At 37.9% G+C, this 17,950-nt stretch overlaps 1 protein-coding gene across 1 annotated transcript in view; it reads right to left on the reverse strand.

Moving 5' to 3' along the window:
- The window catches only part of LOC136875547 (uncharacterized), a 160,367-nt gene that overhangs the window by 139,035 nt on the left and 3,382 nt on the right, over window positions 1–17,950 (reverse strand). The window contains exons 2-5 of the mRNA XM_067149103.2: window positions 13,195–13,244; window positions 12,898–12,933; window positions 12,507–12,627; window positions 10,559–10,635 (exon numbers count right to left, since the gene is read on the reverse strand). Of these exons, the coding sequence (XP_067005204.2) occupies window positions 10,559–10,635; window positions 12,507–12,585 (156 nt within the window). The 5' untranslated portion in view covers window positions 12,586–12,627; window positions 12,898–12,933; window positions 13,195–13,244. The remainder of the gene's footprint in view (window positions 1–10,558; window positions 10,636–12,506; window positions 12,628–12,897; window positions 12,934–13,194; window positions 13,245–17,950) is intronic.

Genomic DNA, 17,950 nt, shown 5'->3' on the forward strand with positions numbered 1-17,950 from the left:
GTAATGTCTGTCTGTCTGTCTGTCTGTCTGTCTGCCTGTCTGTCTGTCTGTCTGTCTGTCTGTCTGTCTGTCTGTCTGTCTGTCTGTCTGTACACGCATCACGAGAAAACGGCTGAAGATAATTTAATGCAAATCGGTATGTAAAGTCCGCAGATGAGCCACTACAATCTAGCTTATAAATAATTTTATTCACGCTGAGTGAAATGGTAGTTTAGGGGAAGGCCAAAAATGTAATTCTCAAATACTTACATTCTTAGTGGCCCTATCGATAAATACGTTACTACATAATTAATTTTATATAATAAAAATTTCTGATCATTTATGCCATACATTTTTACCGTACCGGCTGTAAAAACACAGGTATTCATGAATTTGTATTTTTGATGCTAAGTCCATATCAACGCCAAACCATGAGAAAATGGGTTAACAGTGGTCGCTAGTCGAAATGTAACGTGAGTGGTCGCGCGTGAGGACTTTCTCACACAAGGCCTACCTTAAATATTTTAGATAAATGAAATGAAATGGCGAATGGTTTTTAGTGAAGACGACACATAGAACCAGCGCCGCGCCAGCGAAATTAACCAATGAAGGTTAAAATTCCCGACCCTGCCGGGAATCGAACCCGAGACCCCTGTGCCCAAAGGCCAGCACTCTAACCATTTAGCCATGGAGCTGGACATATTTTAGATAAAAATGAAATGATTAGCTGTTTATTAAAGACACAAATTACTACTTAAAATAACATATGCAATATACATAAAAATAAATTCCGCCCTGAAGTTGTGAAAAAAAAAAATATCTCACACATGCATTATATATAGTAATATTTACGTACAAAGTAAGGTTTCTGAACACAATAACATTTTTTCAGAAACAAGAAGTGCTCATAATACAAATACTAACGCGTACAACAGGAGTAAGTTTCCCGCTCCACTTCAACATAACACCAACGTCATTGGTCGCGCGATGAGAGAAACTCTCACGCAGCGCCCACGGACACATAGGAATCTTTGTTCTGACTAGGGGAGAGGGTGCTTACCCTTCAAATGTGAATCGCTCTATTCATGAAAGTTATAAACTCAGATAGAAGAGGGAACAGTCACCTCCCTTTCATCACTGTGAAGTAATATCACAATAAAGAATAATGTGAGAGAAAATCTCATACAGCGACCACTCGCCGGTTAATAAAAATCGGTATATAGAGTCGGGGAATAAGAAACTACAGTATAAGCTATAAACAATTTTAGTCACCCTGGATGAAATTGTAGCTTCGGAGAAGGCGCCTAAAATTTAATTTTTAAATACCGGTACCTATGGTATTTGTAGGGGCTGCCTGGCCGAGGCGGTAAAGGCGTACTCGGTTCGCCCGGAAGGAAGTGGGTTCGAATCACTGTCAGGAAGTCGTAAAATTTAAGAAACGAGATTTCCACTTCCGGAGGTGCACATGGCCTCGAGGTTCACTCAGCCTACACCAAAAATGAGTACTAGGTTAATTCCTGGGGGAAAAGGTGGCCGTGCATAGAGCTAACCACTCAACCCCATCAAGTGCCGAGGTTACAGATAGTGGAAGCCTTTACTTTCCACCCCTCCAAAGACCTTCATGGCCTGTACGGAGACAACTTTTGACTTCTATGCTATACTATGCTTGTCGGGCTTTGTGGAAGAATTTACTTCGAAGTCAGACTTTTCTGCAGCCAGTGTAGTTTATTGAGATTTTCCGACTCATCTGGTACTCCAAGGAAACAGAGTAGTAAACTGGCATAGTTTTTGCCCTCGGAATCTTCACTATTCGACCCCACCGTCCCCGTCGAAAGAAGACGAAGAGTGTTCACGGATCACAGCTGTCTGTGGCTTGGCCATTCCAGCTCTGGAACTTTGGACTGTTAGATCGACAACGTAGTACTGTTCGTTAAAAAAGAGAAAATGTGTGGTTTTTCATTTGATCGAGTATTTCATATGAAGGCATTGCTTTAAATCGCCCCATTCTTACTGACGTCATTGTAATGACTTCTGTTCATTTCAGTTGGGAAAACCACTAAGACAGTCTTTCTGAGGAAGTAATAAGGCAGATGGGGAGTGAGTGTCTGCCATTATAATGAAAAGTCCCCAACCTGATTTTGACTGATGGTAGGCAAGTAGGCCTATCATTACAACGAAAATTCCCTAACCCAGCCTTCATATGAGAAAAGACGTTTAGTGAATTCCCCGTCGAGTTTCTAGGGTAAGGTTAAGAACTATGCAATTTAATACAATCTTGCTCAGAACGTGTACACTACCTAACCTAGAATTCTGTATACATTTATAATTCCGTAGCGAAGCACGGGTACATCAGCTAGTATAATTATATAATATGGAGAAATCTTGTTCACATACAGTATAAGTGTCTTCTTGAACGAATAATATTCGAACTTTGAACTGGTCGACGACTTGAAGTGACACTGGAATTAACTAGCGTAGATTTGTGTACAGAATGCTTAATACGGTGAAATGTTCTATTAACTGTTTAAGATATTTGATATAAATATTTATTTCAACCAATAATTAATACATACAGAATATATAACAAAATAATACATTCATGTTCTGTTACATAAGTTGTGTTAAATATGACTTAAGTTATTTTCAACCGGAAATAATTTATACAATGTTAACAATGTAAATTTCAAAACCCAGTTTATACAAGACTACATAAAACTGACATTAAAGTTATAAATACAACTTCAAGTCTGTTTCTGTTTGAGGTTTGAAATTTCCAGGCTCTCAGATTTCCAGAAATGCCTGCAGCTACAGCTTTCTACAGTGCAATGATGATCCACATTATTAGTTTGCAAACATGTTCTGTGGAAGAAAAATTACAAGCGTTAGTAAAGACAGAATAATTAAGGAAGAGAATAGAACTACATGTAATTGTACTAGGCCTGCGGTAAGAGGAGTAAGTGAAGGAGATAAATAGGGATGTTATGAAACAAGTATAAATTTAAAAATAAAACGTTCAACGGTATACATACACGCAAAAACTTAAGAGGATTCAATGTTAATGAGGGCTTGGAAATATACGCCATAAAGTCTTGAATGAAAAATTCGTGAACAAAAAGATTAAAAAATAGCAGGATCATATTGGTTATACGGCAGCAGGGCTTTTGCGCATAGGATATAATATTGTGTGGTTGTTGGGTGGATGTTAGACATGTATGAATGCACAGAATTTGGGTATAGAAATATTCCTTTTGCCCGGGCTCTACTTTAGTGAATGATATAAAAGCACACTATTTCTCTTCATCATCGATTCTATTACGTTCTTGTCTTCGCGTGTATCTGATTCCATTGACAAAACGGGGCTAATAGATAAACTTGGCTCCGTCTTTGGGCGCTCTGCTGCTTCGGTTCATTACCTTGTATTTAGGCTCTCTTACGTATTCCTTCGAATATTTTGGATGTTTTCGGTTCCAATTGATTATTATCTTTTCTGGCTTTCGACTGCAGTGGGCCAGAGCATTCTTTAAAATGAGATTTTGAGACACTTAGAAAAATTTCATGAAGTTAAGAATTATTATATTTTCAAGTGCCTAATCAAGTTTTCTCACAAGTAGGCCTATCTTTGCAGTTGTCAATATATCTCAATTGGATAAAATTAACGACACCAATAACGTCGTGGACCGGAGTTACACTAACTTTGCAGCACGCGTGGAACTGCGATTTCACTGAAAAATGATGGATTCACACTACTGTGACACCTCAACTTGTAAACCATTTGAGTGGACTTTATAAACCTCTTTTCAGGAGAGTTTCAATAGTTTTACTATCTCTTATAGTTCTGCAATTGCTGAAGGAAATCTATTGGACACATGTTTTGCGACACAGATTTCTATCCTACATCAAAATAGTCTACTTCTCATGAAGAAAATACATTTTGGCGTACATCTGCTCTGGAGATTGATTGGAAACTAGTCACATTGATTTCAGAATATGACAAGTATTTTAAAATGAATATGTGATTTTATCATGGAATATTTTAGGTTCATAGCATTTAGCCGGATGATTCCAATTTTACTTCAAATTAGAGTGATAATTGTTCTGAAATCCAAATAATATGACTACACCTGGTCATCTAATTGGTTGAGTGTTGTAACGGTTCAAATCCCGTTACAAGATGATATCTGTATTTTTATTATTGTATGATTTTATCTGTATTTTTATTATTATTATTATTATTATTATTATTATTATTATTATTATTATTATTATTATTATTATTATTATTATTATGTCAGTATTATTATTATGTTATCTGTGATATTGTACTATTATTGTAATTATCCGTTTTATTCAATTTTGCAATTGCCTGTTGCTTGCAAGATTGCACTTAGATGTATACATATATACGTATGTGTAGTATAACACTCAATACCTGTACAGTGAGAATTGTTGTATATATCAGAGATTGGAAGTGACGTTGTTATATTGCGACACCACTGGCGATTCTGCCAAGTCATCGCCGCGCCTTGGCTACGTCATCGTATTTATTTAGATATGCGCTCAGAAAGTCGATCGCCGCAGGGCTATTTCACCACTGGATGTAATATCTGTCGCGTAGGTGGGAGTATGTCATTGTTATTTCTGGAGATTACGTAGTTGTGTCAACCAACGTCTATATAAGGTGGATGCACATTGTAGCGTCAGTCATTACTTATACGGATGCAGTACAGTGAAGTAGTCTACTAGATCAAGAGGCCTTAGTTGGTCAGCCAACCAGTGTGAACGAGAGATGGTGAAGACTCAGTGAGCCATTATTGGTCATTGAGAGAGTGAGACCAAATGGTTGGTCCGTCACTTAGTGGAAGACGCGGACGCAAGGCTTACCAAGGAGTCAGAGAGGGCAACCCTGGACCTGCCAAGAGGTCATACCATATTGACTAACAAAGAAGTCAGATGATATGGAGAAGAAGCAGTCGCAAGGATGTATCACCACGTTAGGCGTGACACATCTACAGTAAACACCAGAGCAATGGATTACGTCATAATTACACTCAAAGTGTTGAAGGTACAGTCAAGTGAATCAGTGAGGGAAATATTTCGTATAAATTGTTAAATGTCCGGTCAAGAAGAATTCAAATTCATGCCTAGTTTCTTTCAGTTGCAATGTCATAATTTCATATTCTCATCTGTTTTATCGCAACAAGACTCACTATTTTTTGATGTATTATTTAAAGAATATATATTGTTCTATCAAACGAATTCATAGTTTCATTTCTTTGACAGTAAAATATCTTAACCTCAAAATTAATGGGGAAACCGAACGCCAATCTCCTTTTCCCAGAACTTATATGGTATGTTGTCAAAAGTAAGCTTATTACCCCACACCCTAGAGATAGTCAAGAGTCTCATTGTATTATTGCTGTACTGAGTGACAGCTGGCGCCCTTCAAATAACGTATGTGTAAGTAAGTAGGTAACAAGTAAGTGTGAGTAAAAGCTTCGACGAGTGTGTATTTTATTTAATGAATATTAATTTTCAGATTTTCAATTTTAAATGCAGATATTCAGATTTTTCAAGTTAAATGCAGTTATATAATATTTGTAAAAAAGTTAGGAAAACCTCACAGTGTTTCATTTCATTGGAAGTAAGAAATTCTGATTGAAATTTCTTAAACTTTTATTCTCTCTGTAGTACAAGGTCTAGCCTATATGATTACACTATATATTTTTTAGAAGTTTCTCTACGTCGCACCGGCTCAGATAGGTTTTATGGTGACGATGGGATTTAAAAGACCTAGGAGTGGGAAGGGAGCGTCCGTGGCCTTAATTGAGGTACCTCAGAATTTTTCTGATGTGAAAATTGGAAACCATGGAGAACCATGTTCAGGACTGCCGACAGCTGAGATCGAACCCACTTTCTCCCGAATGCAAGCTCAGAGCTGCGTGACCCTAACCATACGGCCAACTCGCTCAGTACATTACTTTTAAATTTTCAGAATATTGGTGAAAAATTTCAAACGTCTGTGAACAGAAATATACTTAGTTAGTTAGAACTGTTCAAATATACACTCTTCTAAAAGTCGACATGACCCATCGTTTCATGGTATATTTGAACTAGGAAAAGCTTTGTAACAGTAAAGTTCTGTTATAATTTGAACTTTCTACATATTCGATGGCATCATCTATAGCGAAATCTTGTCAGCTTATATCAACTGATACCATTGAGATTACTTCGAGAAATCAGACAACTAGGCCTAGGAGTGGGAAGGGGGCGTCCGTGGCCTTAATTGAGGTACAACCTCAGAATTTTTCTGATGTGAAAATAGGAAACCATGGAGAACCATGTTCAGGACTGCCGACAGCTGAGATCGAACCCACTTTCTCCCGAATGCAAGCTCAGAGCTGCGCGACCCTAACCGTACGGCCAACTCGCCGTGAAAATACGTACTTCATGTACGAAATTGTCAATCTGTTTTTTTTCCCTCACTTATGGACATTATGTCCCAGGTGGACGTATAAATCTTTCATTTGTCTCCAATACAATCCTCATTGTTTGTTGAGATATCTGTCGGTATCACAACAGGATAAATCCCTTTATAAATGCCAAACCTTAAGAAACAGCACAGGCATAGTTTCTTTCAATCTCACAGATAAGAGCGGAGATATAACTTGCCGTTCTTATGAAGTTGTCTGATTTCTCGAAGTTCACTTTCTTAGTATTCGTCCTTGACTAATGATTGTTTGAAAGAGACCTTAACAAGAGTTCATTGTCATCGCTCTGTCACAGATCGTGGCGTTATGTATGCTAAATCATTATAGAAAATGTTTCCTACATAGTAAAACAATGCAATAGTAGCACTTGGTGAATGGTCAGATCTGTACCGATCTTGGTTTAAAATGGAGGTATTCTATGAATTCTCTAATTATTATTTTATGCCAGTTCGCGTTAGAAAAGAGATACACTTTAGAAAACGAAAATATGTAAAGTGTGGCTCTGTATAAAGTATTCATTGATCTGTATGATATTTCTTGATTTAGAAGCTGAAATTTGAGCAACGAGAAGTTTACCTGATGTTGGGTTTGGAGAAAATTGAGTTACGCTAGTGACAGTTCCAGGTGTGTACTTCTAAATTGTGTTAGTATAATTCCGTCAGTTTCATAAATTCGGAAACTAAATTATGCACCTCAGAATTAAAAAACGTCAAGTGACGGTGTTAACGGATGTAAGATGAAGAAAACCAGAGGACCTAAGACGCAGATAAGTGGAAGAAAGAGAGAGAGTCGTTAAAAGCCTACGGTGATCATTGACTATCAGACGCAGATAAGTGGAAGAAAGAGAGAGAGTCGTTAAAAGCCTACGGTAATCATTTACTATCACCCATCCTAATTCACGGGAAATGTATTACGGGATCCTCAGTAATGTGTCTACTATTTGTGATAAAATAACAGTACTCCCAAAAAGGTTAACACTGCAGTTGTTTTCATTGTAACCCTATGCATTTGTATAAAGCTTTACGTATCAAAAGAAATTTGTCTAAAGAAAGATATTTTGACTATAAATGTTGGTAACAAATATTGTATATAAATATGTATTGTTGTTCTAAAATTTTGAGTACCAGTACACAAGTTTCGATACTTATTCAGAGTTTTATTTTAAATAAATAAGAAAATAGATTGTTCAAAAACAGCAGAATATTTGAATATAGCATATAGCATACGAGCATATCATGGGGCCAGATGTTCCCACTATCCTTTTAAAAGGACAGACCTTTACTTGGGTCCTAATTAATAGCGGCAAAAAAAAACACTTTGAAAACTCAGTAGACCCACATGACTAACATATTTCAACTATTCCGAAACAGCATGAAGAAAGTAACTTCGGGAAGATATGGGTTAGAACAGGATTCGATAGCAAAGGCACTGGTTTAGGTGTTAGTACTATAAGAGAATGAAAAATTGTTCTCTAATTTGTACACTGCATGATTTCTTATCAAAGTTATATTCTATTAGGTGCCCTACGGATAGGGATTACATTTTGACTTGACGGTTGCATTCTTGGTTAAAAATTCGAACTTTTATCTACAGTGGTACTGAACAAGGAGGTGGTTGGAGGGGTTGGATCTAGAAAGATAAACCGTTGAACTTCATTCCATTAACGCTGTGTGAAAATCATAAATGACTCGACTGGCAACACTCATGTGCTATTGTTATTATCCCCTTATACCTCGACCTTTCTAAGGACTTCAGGATCTACGCTGTCACCTGAATGAACTACAGTAAATTATGGTTTATAGCTACAGAAGTTACTAAGTAACGGCAGATCACATGCAATGTGCTTAATTATAAGGGGCATGGAGGTACACCGTCAAATTTTCAGAGTTAAATCATGCGAATAGAGGTAATTTGCATCTGCCAGAATAATTCAAGACGTTTAAGTATTGCCCAGGGAAGCACTACTGTTCCAGTTGTATCGTTTTTCCCACACAATGATTCTTTGAATTTCACAACACAATTCTACTGAAAGTAAATTATGATACCTAATTTTTCTCAGATTCCATATTCGTATCCTTTCTAGTTCCTATATCTATCACTTTCTACGTATCATAACTAATTACCGTCTGTTTTTCCTTCGTATCTTCAAATTCCCAGTACAGCAACTATTTCAACACAAGTTTCCATTGCATACAGCATTCGCGTAACTTGAATATGGAGCTTGAGTTTCAGAAACATGAAGAAAGAAACTAACAGAATAATTAGAGGAAAAATTAAATTTGTATACTTCAAACCAATTTTCTTTATTTTCTTTAGCTGATGATTCTTCTGACAGCGGAGAAGATTATATTCCAGAATTTTAAGTTGAAAATGATTCCGATGAAGACAGCACTCCTGCCGACGTTTAATTAGATAATACTGTTTCTGTAACACAAGACTTTCTTTCGTCTAGTGACCACACTAGGGTAAGATGTTAAACTAGAGCTATAATGTTTAACCCTAGAACTGCCAAACGTCACGCTTGCGACTCAATATAAGGTCGCTAGAATGCCAACTCTGAAAATTTGACGATGTACCTCCATGCTTCTTATAATTAAGCACATTGTCTATGATCTGCCGTTACTTAGTCACTTCTGTAGCTATAAACCATAATTTACTGTAGTTCATTCAGGTGACAGTTACAACATCATTTATCGTTCACTTACGGCATTATAACAAGTAATACATTGGAAAGCAAGCTTAAAGTCTTTCATTACACATTCCTCACTAGCGGTAAATGACTCAGTCAAGGTCAGGGTAGGTATAAATTCAGCTACTCTTTCCTCATCCCCCTGTTGTCTCACATGCTACGTAACTTCCCGCTCGCTCGCTGTTCCTGTTAGTTTCTGTGAATGTCTTCAGTGATCTTTCAACACATTTTTGTGTTTATTTTTTAAATGCTTCTTTTTGGTGTAAGCATTCATCAAGGATGATGAGCTATGTGATTCAAACGATATTCGTGAAGTCCATTGATATGATTGTGATGATTTATCTTACAGTGGCATATTTTCTTTAGCTGATGATTCTTCTGACAGCGGAGAAGATTATATTCCAGAATTTTAAGTTGAAAATGATTCCGATGAAGACAGCACTCCTGCCGACGTTTAATTAGATAATACTGTTTCTGTAACACAAAAGTGGTGCAGGGTTTATCTACCCGAACAGGAGTTCGATATTTCCGAGGAGTTTCGCGTAAGAAATCCTGGCATTACGAACTGTACACCCCGAAACAGTACACCCCTTATGTACGTCTACTTGTTCTTTACGGATTTTATTAGGAAGATCTTGGTGAAAGAGTGGCGATAAAAAACTAAAACTAAAAGAGATTCTGAAGAAATTAAGGTTTTTTTCTCGTACGCAAACCTGGTTTGATGTAACTGTCTCCGATATGAAAAAGTACATTGTCATTCTAATAAATATGGGGTGCACCGTGAATGTTTTCATAAATTACAGCATTTATGGACGCCTATAAAGCCTGGCAGGAAAAGAAAACTCTCCGAGAATGACCTCCAGTACTGTTCGGCGGCTGACGAAACTGGGTGCAGCTCGGAACTTCTTAATTTTCTTGTGATTTTATTTCTGTGTTTACTTTTGAGAAATTAATATTTTTAAAAACTAGAAGAGACTTCGCGTGTTTTGTAAGTGATTTCTTTAAATGACTACTTTTTATTACTAATGGTGAACTTGAAAATATGGAAAAAAAAAGCTTTAGCTTTCCAAAAGTATGATCGCCTGATACGCACCAGATAAGAGAGTAAATTATCTATTACTTACATAAGCACGTTAAATAAATATTTCTGAGTAATATGGTGTGCTACATGTCTAATGTTTCTCTATCTAAGTGTGCGTAAATTTGTTATAAACATAAATGTGTAATCCATGCGAAAATGGTTCTGGGATTTAGGGAAAAACACTCGGCACTTCTAAGGTTAAGTCATGTTTGACTATTGCAGTCTCTGTCACTTATCCAGATATCGAGGTCAGTACTATAAGCAATAGCGATATGTTTAAGTATAAGCTGACAGATTTTAAGCTTGCAATACAAAACTTACCTTTAACATGGTGATCACCAAACATAAGTACACGTGGAACGACTTCTCACATACGCTGGATTCATGCTCTTCTGCAACTATAAATAAAAACATTATAGTTTTTAAAAATATCTTCTGTAAAATATGACTGTAAGAAAATAGATACATGGACATTTTCAGTAAAATAAGATCCAATAAAACCATAGGTACGCCGAACACTATGAAGTAGCACATAACTCTGAGGTAAATCACAGAAAACATTCTTACCCTAATCATTTTAGCTGTGCTGTCCAGGAAATTTTAATAAATAAGTGATTGGACGAGAAAGATGGTCATTTGTTTTTTCAAACGCTTCCTCCTATAAAGCGAGCTCTGTTCGTGATTGTTCTATCATTGTTAGCATCGATGTGCCTTTCACCTTCTGTATGTGTACAGTAATCTTATTTATGGAGCATCTCCCGCCTTGACTACATTCTGGATGAGGTTATTATACGGAAATTCGGCAATGCGCCAGATACAGAGACAATGATCGAGAGCCTCCTGCAGTGACATGGTAATTTCCAGGTTTGCGGATATTGATGAGGGGGCAGAACGAAACCTGATGATAAGATACTGTGATCATCGTAAGGAAGGCTCTAGACCTTCTAAAATGATGTATTCAACGAATTATATTCATAAATCCACAAACGAGACTCTGCACTTGTTCAGCATGAACTAATATTACATTGGAAATGAAGAAGAAGTTCTGAGTTCAATATTTCCATTATTTGATGGCATATGTATTGAGGATGTACGTTATCTGGTCAAGACTATCCGAAACTCTCTGTACACGTATACACAAATCTAGATGTCTTTAAGACCATCATACTGCTACAAAACGCGGCTGGGGCTACATTTTTGTTTCGAGATACCTGTGGGTTGGGTGGAACAAAGAGCTTGCTGACTTCGAAGGTGCAGTAGTTATAGTTTACCACATCAGTAACCAGTCAGGGCTACTTCCACCCCTCTTGAAGTCGCCCAAGTCGACTGTCGGCGACGTGATTGTGAAGTGGAAAGGAATGACACAAGCACAACAGAAGTGTAGTCGGGTAGGACACTGTGTTGACCGGCAGGGAACGTCGAGCATTAAAGAAGGAAATTCGTGGATGTCGTATGGCATTGGGAGTTACATTCAACTTTGAATTCTACAGTGCCACTAACTGACCAACTAGCACCATGGCTGCGTGTTAGGAGGTACGAGAAAATCGGTTTTAAGACTCAGGCAACCGTCGTTGAACATTAAGTGCAACATTAGTTGGTGTAAAGAACGTCACCACAACAAATGCAAGATTTGCAGTAATCAAACACGCTATACTGCGTGACAGTCACATGGGAGTGTTTGGGTATGGCGAGTGACAGCCTGTACAGTGTCCAGAGAGAAATAGTGCATTTGATAGCAAAGAATTTGTCCTTTCAAAACGCTAGAACAACGTTAAATATGGAAGTATACCAGTCCATGTTGTGTACGATAGAAGACCATTTTGGGGATGCTCATTGTGTTTTCAAATGCTTCCTGCCATAAGTCGCGGTCCATTAGTGAACGTTTTGTGGCCAATGAGCTCCCGGAAATGGACTCGTCAGCCGGTAACCCGGACCTCAAACACTATTGAGCACCACTGTGATGAATGAGAAGGAAGACTTCGTTACAGGCCTCGAACGACCCACATCACTAACAACGTCTGTTGCAGCGCTGCGGAGAGAATGGAGTACCATCAGTGGATAGTTCCGAGTAGGTGTTCCGATATCTTAGATCAAATAATGCATATGAAACTGATCTAATTTTCTAATAAAAATCTCAGTAATACATTTCAGGACTTAAATGTTCAATTTAATTGCAACTGTAGATGGTTTATCATATACCATTTTTAAATCGAACAGGAGGATGTGAAATTCGAAGCAAGAAAACAGAAATTTACTTTCAGTTACTTACGTGCCTCCATACATTTATCAGCATCTTCGATCCATTGGTCAGCATTAATTCCCCTCATCAGGTGTTTATTGGCTTCCATTTCCGATATTATTAGGTTACGGTCAGCTTCTCCATTGGTCGTCTGCAACACAATAACAGACAGGAGATTGCAATGTGTTTAGAGGGCATCGACAGCTAATATTGACCTGCTTCAATTGTCCTGTACACACACAGTAATAATGGGCTGTAAATTGTAAAGTGAGGTCATTCTTATCTCTATGGATTTCAAAGGCTATCATGAGTGACTTGACCTGACTATGCTCCATACACGATCAAGCGGTGTACTGGAAATGCATTTATTATTATTATTATTATTATTATTATTATTATTATCGTCATCCTTGATACGTACCAAATTACTCTTCTCCAGAAGGCAGTGGATGAAGCACTGAAAAATATATAATAATAATAAGATATGTTAAAACCACTGTGCACTAAAAAGAATAATATTTTTTTTTAAATGCCTATCATTTGCACAGAAAGCAATCGAGTTAGTGTGCCTGTACATTTTATGCGAAGTTCTGCAAGCAGGATCACATACTCGAAGGCCCAGAAATTAGGAATCAAGTGGAAAAGTAAGATAGTCACACAATAATGCATCTATGCAATAACCAGGGCTGTGCATCATAATAAAATTAATGGTATTTACCTTTTCAATTTCGGTTGTATTTTTGGAATCCCTGACGAGGAGATCAGAGGCTGTGATGAACGAAATACAGATTAGTATGATTAGCGTTTAAAGAAATTATTACTATGTTTCTGTAAGTATCCCTTTAACCTGCTCTATTAAGTAAATTTTAATCATTATTTGAACATTCTATTGAAGTAGAAAACTACGTGCATATTTTGGTAATGTTGTGGGAAAAATATGCTGATAATAGGGATATTACTATAATAATAATAATAATAATAATAATAATAATAATGATAATAATAATAATAATAATAATAATGCTAATAATAATAATAATAATAATAATAATAATAATAATAATAATAATAAGAGGATGAATATATGAATTATAATAAACACTTTCTGGTGTGTGTTTCTGTAAGACGTGTGAAGCCAGTCAGCAGGACTTGAAAGTATAAGGGAAAGCTTAGACTAGACGTTAAACTATTCATATAGTCATAATGCGGTTGGCTTCCAATTATCCTTGAGATCCAAGAATATAACTCTTAAGGCTATATCCATATTTTGTGTGAAGAATATTATATCCTATTTACCAACTGAGTTGACTATGTGGTTTAGGTTACGTAGCTTTGAACTTGCAATCCGGAGATGCTGGGTTAGATCCCCACCTTTGGTAGCCCTAAGACAGTTTTCGTTGTTTCTCATTTTCACACCAAGAAAATGTTGGGGCTGACCCTTAATTGAGGCCACGGCCAATTCCTACTCAGCCTCTATCCCGCTCCATTCCCATTGTCGCCAAAACACGTTCTGAGTCAATGCAACGATAAAAGAACTTCGTAAAAATCCTCATTAAACAGGTGATTTAAAAAAATTATATCAAACGGTACGTTTAATCATGTGTATGTATATCACTTGTTATCTTGATAACTTCCATGTTTGCGTATATTGATGAGGGTGCAGACCGAAACCTGGTGATAAGACACTACGATCATCGTAAGGAAGGCCCTAGACCTTCTAAAAAATGATGTATTCAACCAATTATATACATTAATCCACAAACCAGACTCTGCATCTGTTGAACATGGACAAATATTAAACTGGAAATGAAGAAGTAGTTATGATTTTAGTATTTCCATTATTCGATGTCATATGTATTAAGCATGTGCATTATCATGTCAAGAGTATCCGAACCTCTCCGTACACGTAAACAAGAATCTAGATGTCTTTAAGACATACCGCTAAAAACGCGGCCGAGGCATCATTTTTGTTTCGAGATACCTGTAGAATGGGTGGAAGAAGAGAGTTTGCTGACTTCGAAAGTGCAGTGGTTATAGATTACCACATCAGTAACCAGTAAGGGCGACGTGATTGTGAAGTGGAAAGGAATGACACAAGCCCAACAGAAGTGTAGTAGGGTAGGACACTGTGTTGACGGACAGGAAACGTCGAGCATTAAAGAAGGAAATTCGTGGAAGTCGTATGACATTGGGAGTTACCTTCAACTTTGAATTCTACAGTGCCACTAACTGAGCAACATACATATGGTGGATCTCAAACCAGTATTCATATTCAGGTAAAAGTCCCTGACTTCGTCAGGAATCGAATTCGCGACCTCCGGGTGAAAGAGAGGTACACTATCCCCAGCTATTATAAAATCAATGCACGACTAAACAAATGCATAAATACATAAAACAATAAAGTAGCAAAGATAAAACATACATTATTATTGTTTATTATGGTTTTGAGAGACGCAGAGGTGATGGAATTTTGTACCTCATGCTTTTCTTTACAATCCAGTAAATCAATCCATTTGAATACCTTTAAGGACAGCAATGGACTGAACACGGATAAAACCGCCAACTTTATCTCTGAGGGCCATCGTTGTACTATCTGAGCTGTTGTGGTTGGTAGTGTACTGTGTATGCAGTGTTGCCAATGCGGTGCGTTTCCCACTAAATATAGTCTTTTTTGCTCTTTACCAGTGAGTACATTTTAACACAGCTGGGCACTGAAAAATCTAGTCGTTTTGATGCTTATGTCAGTGTGAATTTTGGTGTTTTTTATAATAAAGTATGATAGAGGGTGTAATAATGTAATAGTTTAAATTCAAGTTTTTGATGTTGACAGTCATGATACAAACAAGCCGGAAAAGACCTGAACTGTTGGCGGAGATGATATTGAACCGTATCACCAGTTCATAGTTCAATTTTCATCAGTTTATTAACCAGCATATTCAAATAAGTATCATTTTATTAACGAACAAATTCACATATAACACCATGCAGAGCCCTAACTCCGTACTGTAAGAGAAGGTGACCCCGTAGCGCAAGTTATAGACAGTGTGATTGTTTGTGAAGACCTTAGGTGGGAAATAAGGTTTGTTTCAAACTTACTCGTAAACACCTTGGAGATAGCGTCAACCAGCCAGGGAGAGAGAAAAAAGAGATCTTGTGAGGGTGACAGAGAGTTTTTAATTTGTCACCTGGAGCTAATAGTAACAACTACACGTAGGGAAATATGAGCACTTCAGGCCTGACAGCAAGACAGTAGAGCAAGCTATTTCCACCATTGCACCATTGCGGTGAGAAGCAAGCAATGTTATTGTTTCTCCACTCAAATTCAAACGACCGTTGATGGCCAACGGCCGGTACACAAAGACATTCTGGAGAGAGAATGGGGAAGTACCACCCGTAACGGAACACAGACCTTTTCTATAAAGGAGGGCCAGCCGTGGACCTCAGTCTTGGGATTGACAGACCAGTGCGAAGTGCGTACCGTTCGTGTGAGACCTCGAGACCACTTACCTAAATCAGAGTGCCTAGAACAAATTGATTTTCGAGTTATTAATAGACTGTAACTAGCTCGCCCGAGTATATACTGTGAATTCGAGAATAGCTGAACTAGATCGAGTTCGTGATTTTTAGTGTAGTTCGCGAAAGGTATCTGCCTAATGAACTGTCTGTGATCGGTTTATAGGCTCCACTTATGACGGGACTAAATTATAACTAGGAGATTAACAAAATGATCTCGCCTAGGTCACAGCATTGTGCACATTTACGTACTAGGCAGTAAAGAATAATATTTACATGCAGTAGCCAGTTTTCGGGACGTGCAGAGGACAAGACAGAAGCAGACGGCAGCAGTGAAGGCGTTCCCAGGAATACAGTGCCAGGATTCTAGATTTGACGTCCGCAGCTCCATGATGGCCTAATTCCACCACGAGCCCCTGATGGTAGCCGGAGGTGAATAGCGGAGGATATCAGATGAATTAAGCATGATGTACAATATAGGCTCAAGTCAGACCCTTACATGGTTATTATGTGTTTCTTATGTAGTTTCTTTAGCGACAATTTCGGTGCCAGAATTAGTGATGTCATTGTCGTCAGTTCAATTTCGAGGTAAGATCACCTCTAGAGTTTTGAGTGGAGAACCCGGTATCGAATACCATGCAGTTAATGTCAGGATGTGCATGAGTTGCATGTGGCACATTTTTCAGCTTGGAGCCAGACCAGTGAAATACTTTACACCGTTGTGATGAGCGAGGATCCTTTAGATTTATATGCTACAGACCGATCCATAGTCGAGGGTGAAATGCAAACCCAGAGAGGGGTTGATCTGAGGCCGGAATGAGCCCAGATTTTTATGTGTACTACCGCCATGAGACGGTGACGGTGGAATTCGCCGTGTGGAGGCTTAGTTAACAGACTGAGAGTGAGCCCAGATGTTATTGAGATTATCCGAGTGTCGAACCTGCATATTCGAGATTCGAAACGCCAGAAGCGCGAATGTGTATATATGAGAAGTACGGGTGGCTGTGAGCCCCGGTGTGACGTTTATTGTGACGCAAATGTTAGAATGCTAAGAAGGCTTATTAGTGTCGCTTTTCTGTCGATGTGGCAATTGAAGCTCGTTTCTGTAAGTCACAATGATAAATATTTGTGAGGAATTCAGGTAGTTACAATGACAGCGACCCGAGACGGGGTAAATGAAAGAGTGTACGCATTGTACCGTTATGTTTTTGACCGAGGAGAGAGGAGGTCTATCTGCAGTTAAAGCACCATTCCGTTGCTCAATCACTGTAACAGCTCAGCTGGTAATGCTAGTCTGGTCAACCGAGACCTGCCATGTGTGCAGGATACAGCTGGTGACATCCCGAGTTCGCGGCCAGGATATCGGTTGACGATATCAAGTGTATTCATGTATTTTTTCTTTCAGGATGTGTTGATGTGTATAACGTTTTGTTTATGTTATTTGTGTGCGGCGTTGCATAATGTGTGTACAGCACGAGCCGGATTTATGGTTGCGGAGTTTTGTCCTCTCCAGTTATCCGAGCAGATCCCGTGATGTTAATTTCAGTGCTCTTTTTGGGGAAAATGTGTCAGTGTTTTTATTTATATGTGTTTATCGACTTGACCGTATTATTGTTAATTTGGGGTGAGATATGCGAGTCTATAATTTTATGTTAGTTGCAGTGTATAGTTAAGTTGAGACTTCGTTCCATCCGTAGATTAACTCATTTGAACACTCCGCGAATGTACATTGATACCACCGTAATTTCCACTTACGATGTTTTGTGTTGGGTTCGGGACCCATACTGCGACTCACACTTGTGACGTCGAGTTTTCTTGTATAATTTGTAAACATGATTTTGTTTTTATTTTTTATTTTGAAGGTTATCATATTCCTCATGCGTTTTTGATATTAAATTGGCTCCACCCTGTATTTCATGATTTCTCATTTATTAAAATATGTATTCTAAATCCTGTCTTAT

This window comes from Anabrus simplex, chromosome 1 (genome assembly GCF_040414725.1).
Source record: "Anabrus simplex isolate iqAnaSimp1 chromosome 1, ASM4041472v1, whole genome shotgun sequence".
Lineage (NCBI taxonomy): Eukaryota > Metazoa > Arthropoda > Insecta > Orthoptera > Tettigoniidae > Anabrus > Anabrus simplex.